The 13,723-nt window shown below is 40.7% G+C and overlaps 1 protein-coding gene across 1 annotated transcript in view; it reads right to left on the bottom strand.

Annotated features, from left to right (window-relative positions):
* The window catches only part of SLC9A7 (solute carrier family 9 member A7), an 84,071-nt gene that overhangs the window by 28,539 nt on the left and 41,809 nt on the right, over window positions 1–13,723 (bottom strand). The window contains exons 8-12 of the mRNA XM_026088769.1: window positions 11,897–12,002; window positions 11,455–11,543; window positions 11,225–11,338; window positions 8,298–8,409; window positions 7,022–7,175 (exon numbers count right to left, since the gene is read on the bottom strand). Coding sequence (XP_025944554.1) covers window positions 7,022–7,175; window positions 8,298–8,409; window positions 11,225–11,338; window positions 11,455–11,543; window positions 11,897–12,002 — 575 coding nt within the window. The remainder of the gene's footprint in view (window positions 1–7,021; window positions 7,176–8,297; window positions 8,410–11,224; window positions 11,339–11,454; window positions 11,544–11,896; window positions 12,003–13,723) is intronic.

Here is a 13,723-nt window from a genome sequence, read left to right as displayed (position 1 = left end):
TACTTAAACTGAGTGATTTATGTAACAATTGACTAAACAATTTTCAACATAATTAATCTTCAGTCATAGTAAAATTTGTTTTTATTCCTTGATTCACCTTTTCCATAGTACTTAAAGAAAACCACAACTGAAAGCACATTTCGTTTCTAGTACTTTCAATGTAAATTCCTTACAAATTGTCCCCCCCCACACACACTTTTCCATGAAGGCATACTACATGAATTATATACTGCTTATGCTAAAATCAAGGCCTAGATTATCAGAAATAATTAATCACTTAGTGTCCACTCTAAGAAATCCTCGGAGGCCTCAAAGAGCGGGTGTTCATATCCTGATTGCAGGCTCACATCTTGAATAGCCAAATAATTAAGGCCATAAACTTGCATGACCAAGAGCATGCACTAGTGTAATCCTTGAAGACTGAGGCAAACGCCAGACTTTGGATGGATTTGTTTTCAAATCTTAGTTCACCAGCTCTTTCCCACGCCAACATACGCTACAGGTCTGAGCACTCAGCTTCAGAAAGACTAACACTGAGATGGCTCTGCATGTCTAGCAAAAGCTAAAATTAAAAGCTGCCAAATAACTTCCCTTCTAAGACTTCTTTCTTAATGCTGTATCTTTGCCAAGCTAATATACTGAAGTTTTCCCAGATGTCTGTATGGAGTGTTGCATTTTTGGAAAGTTTTAGCTACTTTGGAAGAGTTCAACTGTTTCTCAAAAGGTGGCTGAGAAAGAAGACAATTCCCACCCCTATGTTAAAAAACAAGAATCAAAAAAACCCCAAAGCTCAGTCACTGAAAAAAGCCCTGAGAACTAGGAAAAGTTACATCAGGATGGTTTTAGGGTGCCTTTGGACATTCCTTTAGTCAACCTAATCAAGATAAGGACTCCTGAAACTGCCTGCAGAGGCTTCAGAACTTGCCAGTTATACCCTTATCCCCCATTTGCTCCAGATACATCTCACTCCAACTTCTACAAGGGCTGGACAGGATCTTCCCCACACATGCTCTCTCTCTGCTGGGAATTGCCATACTGTAGAGCACAASTGCAGAGATAAGGAAGCACCTCCTGCACTTGCCTCCAAACACCGCAAAGGAGGAAACAGTCCTTTGCCTACCAAGGGAAAAAAACGCAGAGGGTCAGCCCAGTGAGACTGTACTGAACCTCCAAAACAGAGATTCACAACTGGTGATGAAAAACTAGAGATGGGGGGCAGGAGGATGGCAAAACTAGATAGGGCAAGATGACCGGAATAAACAGTGCATAAAGAGGTATGGCCAAAGGAAAAAACCCACAACAGAGGGAAAGGGACAATGCCTGCCTTTGTGTCTGCCCTTTCAGGGCAGCAGAAAGCAGCTAGAAGGCAGGCCTAGAGGAGGATAAAACCCAAACAAAGGATCTATCTTACAGAAAAATGAAAATAACAGGCTGCAAAGCAGAAGGATGTGACTTCTTATCAAATATCCTCCCCCCTCAAAAGTCCTAAACAGAACCCAAGGTTCTGGTCCGGTATCAACACTTGCCTCCTGGCATCGCAGTGTGGTGAAGCGCGGTATTTAAGAAATGCTCATTTTATTCAGCAACTAATAGTTGGACCACCAGATAAAACAGTGTATAATCAAAGACTGCCATCAGGCTGTTAGCAGCTATCTGGGGTGGTGCTAAAGTTATGTGAACTAACTCCCCAAGTGAGAGTTACCATGTTTCCAGGTCTTTTTCAGTTTGCCTTTCTTCTTTTTTAAAGGGGGGGGGGGGGAAGAAAGAAAGAAAGATAAATGTTAGAAAGTTGAGAGTTGCAAAGTCAGATATAAGGTAGTAAATTTCTAACTTGACATTGCTTGTTCAGTCTTCAACTTTTCTTGGAGAAAGATACATAAAAATATCTTAAATGGAAAGATATGTATATATGTAATATATGGATATGCTCATGCATAAGACTTACAAAAAGGTTGCTAAGTATAACTGAAATTACTTCATTAAAATAAACAGAACCCTTCTCATTTGAAGCAGCTTATGAAAGAGAGGAAGGTATTAATGTACAAATTGCTTCATTCAACATGAAAAGAACCAGTGCCAAGAGCAGTCAACCATCCCTAATGCAAAATAATGTTTTGTCATTTTTCAATACAAATGCCAGGAGTTCCCTTTTTTCCTGTGACAAATAAATAAAATAAGTAAGCTACTTTTCAGAAAAGAGGAACTTTGCCAATGCTTTTGATTTACAGGGCTCTGTAGTTGCTGAAACTGTTAAAACTTCAAGCAGGAAATTGTTCCTTGGCTTTAGTCACAACAAAGGGGAGACTGGACTTTTAAACGTTCATTTTTAATGTCCAAGCCATGCTTTATTTTCTAAGCAAAAAACAAATCCAGTGGTAGAAAGCCACAGGTGTTTACCATTCAGATACTTAAATGTCTCACTGATAGCCAAGAAAAATCAAACATACAACATAATGGGTTTAATACTAGTTTTTGCTGTTAGTTTTTAGCTTGCTTGATATCAAGTGGTTTAATCCAAAACATCTAAAGATTCCATCATTTTTTACTTGGATTTTACTGACGTGATCTCACTTTCCCACCCAGTTAAGCAATAARCTAAAGTCTCCACTACAAACTGTGGATCCTCTGCTTGGCTGCACATTTAAACCTGACCACAGCATACTGGTAATGTACCCAATTTGGAAATAGACCCACTCTTGATTATCTGAGAAAAGCCAGAATGGAGCAAGAGCGAGGAATAGTGCATTTTTGCCTATTTTCTTCCTCATGCTGCTTTTTACTTAGGTAAAAATTTTCATGTTAGCCTCTCCCTCCCTGACCTACTTTTCTGTTTTTAAAGTATATTTCACATCACCGGAGAGAAGGGATCACCAGAAGTAAAAAAGCAAAGCGTGCATCCCAACTGCTATTCACAGTTAATTGTGTGGCAGTGGGCATGTTCCTTTGACTCTGAGTCACAGCAAAGCTACCCTGGCTCTTACCACAGGTATTGCCCCATATCCCTGTATGCCCACAGCCATCTCCTCATGACTGTAATGGTGCCAAGTCAGGCTGACAGGCTGGGCCAGAGGCAGCTTTCTGGTACTATTCTACTTAAATTGTGCAGTCACAATCTTAAGTAAGACCCCTTGTTGTTTATGCCTTCCTTCAGCTCCCCTGATGTACCCAGTACAGACAGGCACCTGCAGTTCCCAGGAAAGGAGCTTGGCCCATCGCAGCCTGCAAACTGTGGAATGGGCCACCCAGAAACCCCACTAACAGACAGGCAGGAGAGCAGTACCTGCAGGGTTACAGTACCTCTGCTCTGCTGAGCAACAAACTTGCAAGTTAAACTGGCCCAAAGGTCAATCAGTCCAGCCAGCTCTGCGTTAAAGCAGGCCCTCTGCTTCTCCTCGCCTACATACTGGAGCAAGACCAGCCAGCTCATGAGGACTTTGCTTTCCGCTCTTCCTCCATGAAGGTTGAAGTCAACCAGGACAGAGAGAACTATTGTGAATTTCACACGAGAGTTGGACACAACAACACACAACTCCCAGTATTTAAGTCCAACACACTATGGTATTAGTTTCCTATTCCCCTTCACTTAACCTAGAAAGCAAACAAGCTTTTTATCTTTTAATCTCTTTTCTGCTAAACAATCATGCATGTGAGCACAACTTATTTCCAGCCTCTTGCAGTCTAATCTGATGGGTAGTGCCAGGGGCTCAGCATCCATACAGGCAAAGCCATGCCAGAGACAAGTTCCCTACTGTATGGACTCAGGACAATGTCAGTACTACATACTGCACTGCTGAATGAAGCACTGGGACTGAAGAACACCTTCAGCTCCTTCTGGCTCTCACACTGGGTAGAAAGGGATGGAAGAGACAGCATATTTCTAGATTTTAGCTGCAAACTCATCTGTCCCTTTGTTAAGTCTGTAAGGTCAGACAGGTCTTGCTTTCCTGCAGGGAGGGTTGTATCACAACAGACAACAGTTTACCAGCACTGTGTTTCTAATTTGTTGTTATCAGCTGCACATGGCTGCCACCTCCTGGCACAAATCTGATTTCACATGGTCTCTTAGAAAAAAAAGTGCAGTCTCAATAATTAATGGAGCAGGGCCTATCAAGGCAGCTGTGGACAGACCCATGCAGTTCCCTAAAACACTTCCTGTGTGGAATTCCCTTGTTTACAAGATATCATTCCCTTAATATGGAAGTTAATTGTTTCTTTTCTGTCAACCATGCCCAACAAAAATGAAAGTTAAAATTACTACCTACTAGCAAGGGTGGGTACATCTCAAAAAAATATGACTAAACACTCAAAATCATGTTTCAGCCAACTGCCTTCTGGCAGCTACTCCAGGAATGGTATCATAGTGCTAGTCAGTGTTTCCAGCTATTCTCCCTCATTGCACAAATTGATTTTTGCAAGTGGAACTTATCCAAAGGGCAAGTCTGGAATGAACATGGTGTTATCCCTCCCTCCCTCCCTTCAGGGGTAACTCATCAGCCAGGCTCATAAAGTCTCATTATTGAGCCAGACTAGTCCTGTTAAAGAAGCAATGGCATCTTTTTAGATGCCTTTGCAAACTGTTTCCTGAGCTAGACCACAAAAAAGCTGTCACTTCAACCACAGAGGCACATTCCATTCTCAATTCACAGAAGGTTTCAGCAGGCCCACAACACGGGTAACATTTCTGGTTATCTCTAAACTAGTTTCCACTTGGCAAGAAGCTGGGCCACATTCTGGCATTCAGTCCTGTCATACTGCTGACAGCTGAATAAGGAACCTACGGCGGGGTGATTTTTGACTGCTTTCAGGAGCTCCATTCTAACACATAAGGTGGACTGAACTCCTCTTTACTTAATCATTTAGCAATACATACTGCCCCTTGCTTGATGACAAGCTGGGAAATGCCCAGCTATGCTCCCTCAACAAAAAAGGTACAGGAAGAAGGGCAGAAAGCCCAGGATGCCAGCATCTATGATGAGATCTTAGTCATTTTTGTTGACCTGATGGCAGGCAAGCTTCAGAAGATGCTTTAGAATCTACTGAAGCCGAAGGCAGACAACAGGTATCCTCACATCAGCTAATGCAAAGGCTGCAGGCAGATCTTGGCACATACCACTCAATCATTTTGTGACGAGATTTCAAGAGATGTTCTCACTTGCATCCTGCTTACCAGAACTCAGCTCCTGCTCTCTTGTATCCCACATTTCATGCAGTCTATGTACACTGCTGGTTAAGCAGACACTGTGCCTGCCCTGCTTGGTGAGGTGTATTAGTACAGCTTTCCTTTCATACCACTATTGGCCAGAAATCCGCTTCTGTTGCCAAAGACACCTAATGGAAAGGTAATGTGGTACCTATTCCAGGTATCTCGCTAAAGTCATTACACAGCTTTCACATGGGAACAGGAACCAGGCAGGATGGGCTTAGAAATATTGTTATCATGTGATACCTCATGATCATTAATGACGCAGCTGCACTGGAATTGTTTTGCTGCTGACTTCAAAATTAGGTGGTTGCAATAACTTGTTGTTAGCAATATGACCTTCAGAGATCCTGACTAAATGGAAGTGATGCCTCTTTCTGGTATACCAGCCAAACACCTGGAACTTGCATTTAAGGACAGAAATGGATTGGTTCAGCACACACACAAAAATAAATAAATAAAACAAAATCAGAATTTCCCAAGAGCACACCCAATGTGTGCTGTTATATAGAGCTGAGATATTGTCATCACTGCTGTAGTAATGCCTGTTTCAGGTTGCAGGCATGTGACATAGGTTGCAGCAGATGTTGTCTGCCTGGCACAGAGTGGTTCAGCTCTTCCTGAGTGCATTTTCTTTTGACGAGATGTCAGTCAGTCACAATGACACAGCATAGTTTTTAGTAAGCTCACCCCAGCACATAGCTCCAAAACTTCCTACTGACGTTGTCAGATCAGGTACAGTTTGGCTTTAGCTGACTTCAATAAGAAGGGTTCCCAAACATTCCTGGGAATCCTATCCATCCTATCTTTCAACCAAGAAAGCACCTGTCACCTATTGTCAGGTAGTTCACCTCAGTTTTCTGAAAGCAGCAACAGTCATTAAAAATTGTTAAGTCTTCCTAAAACTGAAACTGATTATACCTTCTAAGATTTTTTCCTATCTTACTAAGAGACAGTGGGAGACAAATTCTGCTGAAAACAACCAGAATGTAAGACAAAATAGACTTTCATGTACCAAAGAGCATATATAATTTACACATGTAAAATACACTGAAGGGTTTGGTACAGTGTGTTTTGTTTTAATTCCACTATTTACTCTGTCCCCCTGCCACTCAACCGCTAAAACCATCATAAAATGGAAACATATGTGCTCTTTAACAACAGACTGATTCACAATTCTCTAGCACTTCTGTGGATAAGTAGCCTCAAACATGGATACTTTAGAGCTGTAAGTACATGCAAGTATTAACCAAAACTTACAGAGGAAACAGCTACAATCATGCTGCTTACCATTTCCCTAGGTGTCCTCAAAACAGAGGAAACACCCAGAAGACTAGCAGGACCCCAATTATCCCAGCTGTTTAGATAATGTCAAATTTATTTGGATACATGTTTAAAGTACATCCAATTTAGCACCATCCACTAAAGACTCCCATTAACTTGGAAAACAAAACAGAGTCATTATCAGGAGCCAGAAGACAGGGAAATGTCTTAGTATAATAGGAAAAGAAGCTGGATATGAGACTGGATAGGCTAATTCTTTCTTTTCAGTATAGGGGCTGCTGCATCAGGCAATATTATTCCATATCCTGCTGGCCTGACAAAGACCAAGATCCCTACCACATAGCACCAAAGAGCTCTAGGCTGAATCCCAGTAACAGTGCAAGGCAGCTTGTACTACCTCCTTCCTGTATATAACAATGTTCTAAATACCTAGAACACCTCTAAGTGAGCATCAAACAAGTTCTGCAGGACTGTTCCTGCCTAGCACAACTGCTATTTGAAAAGTGAAGTTTCCTCAGCACACAGTTGCATACTGACCTGATGTTCAGCCATGAGAGCATGGGAGTTGTGCCTCCACCGACAATCCAGACAGTGAAAAAGACAATAAGGAGAGTTGTTGAGAACATCATTTGACGAGAGTAAGTAGCAGTATCTCGTATGGCCAGAGCAAATGCCATGGCTCCCCGGAGACCTATGCAAGAGAATAAAATAGGAGAGCTTCAGAAGTGCATCTGAGTCTCATCATAACAAAGCATCTCTCCTTGCTCCCTTCCTTGGCAGACAAACACAGTGACGGTCAGAAAGCACTGRGCTCAGATTATTCTCGGGCAAGTTTTGTTTCACAGAAGTTCAGTCAGCAGACTTACCTGCTGTTTCTTGATTGTTCTCCCATAGCTCATGGGAGCAGATATCTACCACCCTGAACAATTCAGATATAAAACAAGTTCTCTCATAATTTCCACTCTGCCCTGGTATTTTTACTGTAACTTTTAGAATCTGCAAGTGCTACAAAAAGCAGCAAGTATTGCTAGAAACTAATKCAGAAACAAACAGGTTTTGGACAACAGCAAAACGTATTTTGGAAATCAAGAAGCTCCCTGAATTTAAATGAAAATGCAAACATTTCCATTTGTTTCTGTAACTCAAGAGTGAACTCTTGATATGAAATAACTATCAACTGGAAAAGTATTCTTGGTAACAACATGCTCATAGGCAGAATATACTCCCCCTGGATTATGAAACCCTCCCGGCAAGGGCATCTATGTACTTCTGTAGTAGGGGAAGAAAATGCACATGCACATAGTTACACACTCCATGATTTGCTTTAAATGACAAACTTCAAGAGTTACCTGTGTGACAGAAGTAGTAAACAAATTCTTAGTCAAATATCTTGTTTACTCCAACACAGTAGGACAGGGCACTCAAACATACCTAGATTATCTTGGCAGATACCTGTTTCTGCACAACACGTGTATCATCTCACCTAGAAATAAACTTTCTGGAAGAGATGCATCCCAACTCCCCCACCCCCTTGAGATGCCCAACACTTCAAATGAAAATATTCTGTTCACAACTTGAGGTGACCGCTGGCTGCCAGAACCTGGCATTCCAAGATTTCAACTCTTCTCAGACATGACTCTCTCTGCAAAGGGTGAGAAATACCTCAGGGCAGGCTACAGACATGCCACAACAGTTACAAGCTTTCTAGTAAGGAAACATACAGGTGAATTACAAAAAAAAGGAGGTATTTCTATTAATTTCTTGTGAGTTAAAGAAGAAGAATTTTTGCTTTAGCAAATATTTTTGTTTTTACCTGAAAACATCATCATATGCTGAAAGTTCCAGCTGATCTTATGCCTTCTGCCCAGATTCAATAAGAAGGAAAGAGGGTAGATGTGTGCAGCTCTGCCTAGAAAGATTGCAACCTGTTCATAGCTGAGGGTTAAGGATCTCATTTTTCTGAAGTACACCGTCTTGGATACTTGGCTCTAATATAAAATTGATGTTTTAATGAGAAGGTTACATAACAATATCAAGTGTTTACATTATTCCTGCCTATATTAAAAGCAGATTTTCAGAGTTGTGCATACACAACTCACTGTACAGAATGCAAATTTTAACAACTAATATAACCAAGCTATTTAATGCACACTGACATTATACCTAGTAAAGTTATCAGATACACAAGTGAAGACTTTTAAACACCAGACTTCAGACAGCTATTGTCACCAACATCAGATTGTGTGTTTCAGACTAACAAAAATGCAGCCTTACATGTAGAAGAAAAGCCAACATAGGCTTAATTATAAAGAAAAAGACCAGCAAGCAGCTATTTCATTGTGGCTCCTGCAGAGACAAAGTCTCCCACTGGTTGGCAAGCACTTGAGAATTCAGAGAAACTAACAGGAAGAAAAAAATCCAAAGACACTTGTCAACACTAGAATGAGGTTCCACAAAGAGTAGTAAAAAAGTATTTCAGACAATGAAAGCAAGTGGTAAGCTCTTCCCCGCTCCTTATTGTGGTATAAAGCATCCAGTGGCTTCAGTGAATAACTAGAAAGCTGAGCGTTTCCTCTACCAAGTAAGGAACACTTTGCGACAAAGTGGAGTGATGTGCTGAAATCCTATAAAACACCAACACAATCAAAAAACCCCTCAAACACTATTTGCTACTGGGATAACAACATTAGAAGACTGAAATAGCTCTCTTATGGAAGAGAAACAAAACCACAGGAGAACTCTAGACACTCTGGGGTTGTTGCCACAGCTAAATACTGAAGCAACAATCCATTTTGCAGGGAATTATGTCTCCAGGAAACCAGGATTTTTTTATTACTGTTTTTACAAAAAACTTCATGTAATTATTGCAAACAACTTTTACAGCAGTCCTTTTGGGGACTGCAAAAAAAATAAAATAAAATAAAATAAAAAAAAACCACACCACACATCATAAACCATTGCAGTCAATTTAAACATGTGGGGAGAACGACTACAATTTTTTCACTGACACTGAAGGCTTTAGCTTAGCCTTCACAGTTGAACCTTTTTCTTTTAACAGTTGGCGATGCCTCTGGGTGTCACTTCAAAGGGGAAAGTGACTATTGCAGCAAAACATGGGGGCTAGTACCAGCTGCTTTCTTCCCAAAGGAAGGAAAACACTCAAGAGGTGGCAAAGAACATTAAGCATGGTGGGGGAAAAAAAAGATAGGAAAAAGTGTAATAGAGGCAGGGAGGATGAGACAGGAGCAAAATAAATACTGAAAATAAAGCCAAGACACATAGCATAATGTGAGAGTAAACAAAGGTCATAGCAAAGATCACCCACTGGGGAAAAGCTGGGAGAAGGAAGATTAGAAGGTCATATGCTCATTTCTACGTTATTAGTTGACTTGATAAATTTTGGAGGCTCCGATTCATGAAATCCACTGAAGCTACTACTCCATTTATACAAACTAAAAAAATTACACAGTGCTTTTACCTATGCTGTCAATATCTTCAGAGTAAAGACTGTGGGAAAGAGGAGGGGGGATAAACAGCTATGATTTCACTTGTTTTAGGAAATTGTTGTCAAGAATCAAAGAGACTTTGTTTTAATATGTATTTCAAGGTCAGTGAGCTATAATACCCTGTATATCTTTATAGCAAATAGAACAATGTAAATGCTCCTTAAAGACATTGCTTTGCTTTCACAGAACTTGCCAAATTCAAGCACATTACATAAATTGGAGGAGTGAGAAAACAGTCTACAGCAATGAAGATTCCTCACTTAAGTAACTCAGGAGTCCAGAAAACAGTACTTTCATTTCAACTCATACCCATATCGCCATATGTGCTTAACCTGTACAATGTAATATACTTCCTTGGTCTTGATAACAAGACTTCTTGAGCTATTTCCCACAAAAACACCGATTAGAACTTGATTTAGGTTCTCTGAAAGACAACCAAATCTGGACACACATCCCSTCCCTACCACGATATGCAGAAGTCCACACTCTCCCTCATCTCCCTCTCTTCCCCATTCTCTTCCACTCCTCTCAGATTAATCTGCTGTAATTTTTCCAGGTGAGCAAAGTGTGCATTTGGAATGGGAGGGGAACAGTGAAAAAAATCAAAGTCCTGAAGGCCATTTGTAAATCCCTCACATCTTAGAAGAAAATACACAGAAAATTTTAAAAACTTTTTTTTTTTTTTTTCCAGAAAACAGTCCATTTCACACTGCCTTGGTAAGCCATTGCTCTTCATGAAGAATTCCCTGGCAGCATGCTATTTCGGCTTTTACCTTCAGATTAAATACTTTACCACACAAGAGTAGCAGGTGCTCAACTCTTCCCAAGAAGGTGACTCAGTTTGCTTATGCTGATAAAACAGCAACACAGAATGCTGCCTTTCCCTCCTGCCAATACTGAGGTTTTCTAGCTAGGAAGGGAATTTTAAAATCCAATGCCTAAAGCTGCACTGCTGTGATTACAAGGAGCAAAGYATATTCATTTAGATATATACTGAATTTACATGGCTTTTAGCACTTGCTCAGTTGCAGAGCCAACAATTTGTGGCATGGAAGCCTTACAACTTTGAGGTAAGGGGTAACAAAAGACTGTTCTAGGAATTCTTGTGCCTGCAATATATCACACACAAATTAAAGTTAATCACCATGCTTTAAACTGGTAAGGCCAAAAGACACCACAGATTTTCAGGCACATAGGATAATAAAAAAACCTCACACAAAGCGAGAAAGGATACAAAAGCTCCAATGATGAAAACCGGGCTGAATATGTGTTTCTGGAAAGTAAACAGCGCCAAACCCATATACGAAAATATGAAGTTCTCGGCCAGGAAGTGCAATACCTCAAAGAGCTAGGGAGAAAATAGTTTCATATTAAAGGCCAAGAAATTAAGATGCTTTTAAAAAACAATAATACACAGAATACTACAACAATACTCTACAGAAAAGGTAAAGGGCAATGTCTTACCTGTTTAGTGCGACTTCTTGATTCAACTGACAAGTTATTGTATGTATAATGTGCCTGGGTAATTCCACAGAAGAGGACAGCTACTACACCTGTGACCAAAATCACATGTAGAAATTAGCCTGTTTACCATGTCAGCTCAACACCATACCTACCTCCCTTCTCAAACTCTATTAAATTTATACAGCATCCTTAATCTTAAGATTTTATGAACCTCATTGAGTGAGTCATATTGCAGGTTTTGGGGGGCTTTGAAATAAATCAGTGATTTTCTTAAATACCCTCATTATACAGTGAGCTCTGCCTTAGATGGCATTGTACTAAACATGAAAAAGCCTAAAGCACTTGCATCATGTTTCTCATAGGAATGTTTTGAAGAGCAAGTTTAAAATTACTAAGATAGACAGGAGTTTTATCTAAGCATGCTTGAATCCCAAAAACTCACCAGTAAATCCACAAGCTTCTGCTAGCAAGAAAGTGCTCCAGGACATCAAGAAGAAGAGAGCTGTTTCCAGTAGGGGGAAGCAGTGCAACTTGGTAAACTTGGTCACGTTAAGTCATTGGTTAAGGGATCAAAAAATAAAAACACAGGTGTTTGGCTTCTCTGTACCCAGCATTTATAAAAAGCCTTGTTATGCACTAATAACCAATGCTAGTCTGAGAACATGACACTTAGTTTTGAAAAATATCAATTCCATTATATCAACACAAACTTCAGAATGGAGAAACAAAGCCTAAGGTTTCCCCTTGCAACAGTCATCTATTTTAGATAATTCCACCTCTTTCAGCTAAGATATCTTGCTCTATGCCACGTTTTCCTGCAAAGTGCCAGTAGGGAAGGGATATATACTTGGTGGTCCTTTTAGACGTTGCTTTTAGAAACCCCGCCCTGTCCTTTTTTTTTTTTTTTTAAATAAAGCATAAAATACATTCAGAAATGTTTAATTTACAGTGCTGTTCTTGACAACAGGAACCCTACGATGAAGTAGATTTATCAGAATTTTTCTGTTCAGATTTGTTGACAAGTCATTTTTCAGCAAGCATGGCTACTTCTGTACTTTTGAGGTAAAACAGAAATCCTGCCTACAACAAAATGTATTTCCTCTTCCCCTGTTGACGTGTTTTAGAGAAAGAGCCAGCTCAACCACAACAGCTGAGTCTTTCAAAAGGAAGAGAAAACAAGTTCATCTTCCAGATGAGTGAACTTGAGTATGTCACCAAACAAACACTGATTTACCATTTCATATAGCTACTGAAAAAGTGGAACAAGTTTCAATAAATATAGCTCTCCACATACTACAAGAGAGTTGCTCACATGTTCACGGTACAGTTCCCCCGTCTCCACCCATCACTACTCTGGCAGCAGGTGAACATCGTACAGTTCACGATATCTGAAGTGCAGACAGCCATGCACATGTCTACTAGAAGATACAGAAAGAAACCATGTGCTAACAGGATTGGTAGAGAGATCCCTTGTCTTTCTGAAGCCTGATAACTATTGCCATCTTCTGTGAAATCCAAGTGGGAGGGCAGCACGAGAAAAGCCAGGACACTTGAAACAGCAAAGCAGGCAGCACCTTTCCCTTCCCCACCTGAAGGTGACTGGTACCTCAATGGACACGATGGACACAGGGCTGCACCATCATCCACCATCATTCTCCACCCACCAACACAGCTGCATCCTGGGGTCTCTGCAGCACGACACAATTGAAAACTAATGGCAACGCAGCTGTTTGGGGAGTTGTGATTCAGTAGGCAAAAGGGATGGCAAAGGCAATGGGCAGCACCACTTTCACAAGGAAATTTACAGCTTCTGAGAGGTCTGGGACTCACAGCACCCTTTGCTGCCTCTTGCAAGAAGCGTTCAGGTAGCCCAGAAGACTGGGTGGAAACTTTCTCTCCTGTGGGCTCTACCACAGGATATGGTGTTCACAACAAGCCCCAAGTGGTTAACATCAGAGGCAAATAAATGAAAGAATACAACTGGCTGCATTTCAGTGACAGCCTCATTAGCACAAAGCAATCCTGAGCACTGCCACCTCCTCCCCCCAACACATATTTCTTAGCATTATTCTAAGCTACTCTACAGAGGGAAAGGGGTCTGAAGAACATACTTATGCTGCAACATAATTTTTTCAGAATGTAGAATTAAAAAAGAAAAAAGTCCAAATCATCCTCAAAAAACAAAAGTTGGCATTTCACCAGAAATATAACCTAGGATTTTTCAACAACTATTATTCTCCATGCAGTCCCCTCTCCATGTAAAGCCATC

Source organism: Apteryx rowi, unplaced genomic scaffold (assembly GCF_003343035.1).
Source record: "Apteryx rowi isolate R43461 unplaced genomic scaffold, aptRow1 scaffold_783, whole genome shotgun sequence".
Lineage (NCBI taxonomy): Eukaryota > Metazoa > Chordata > Aves > Apterygiformes > Apterygidae > Apteryx > Apteryx rowi.
The sequence above is the reverse complement of the archived record's forward strand: the minus strand, read 5'-3'. Positions and strand labels throughout refer to the sequence as shown.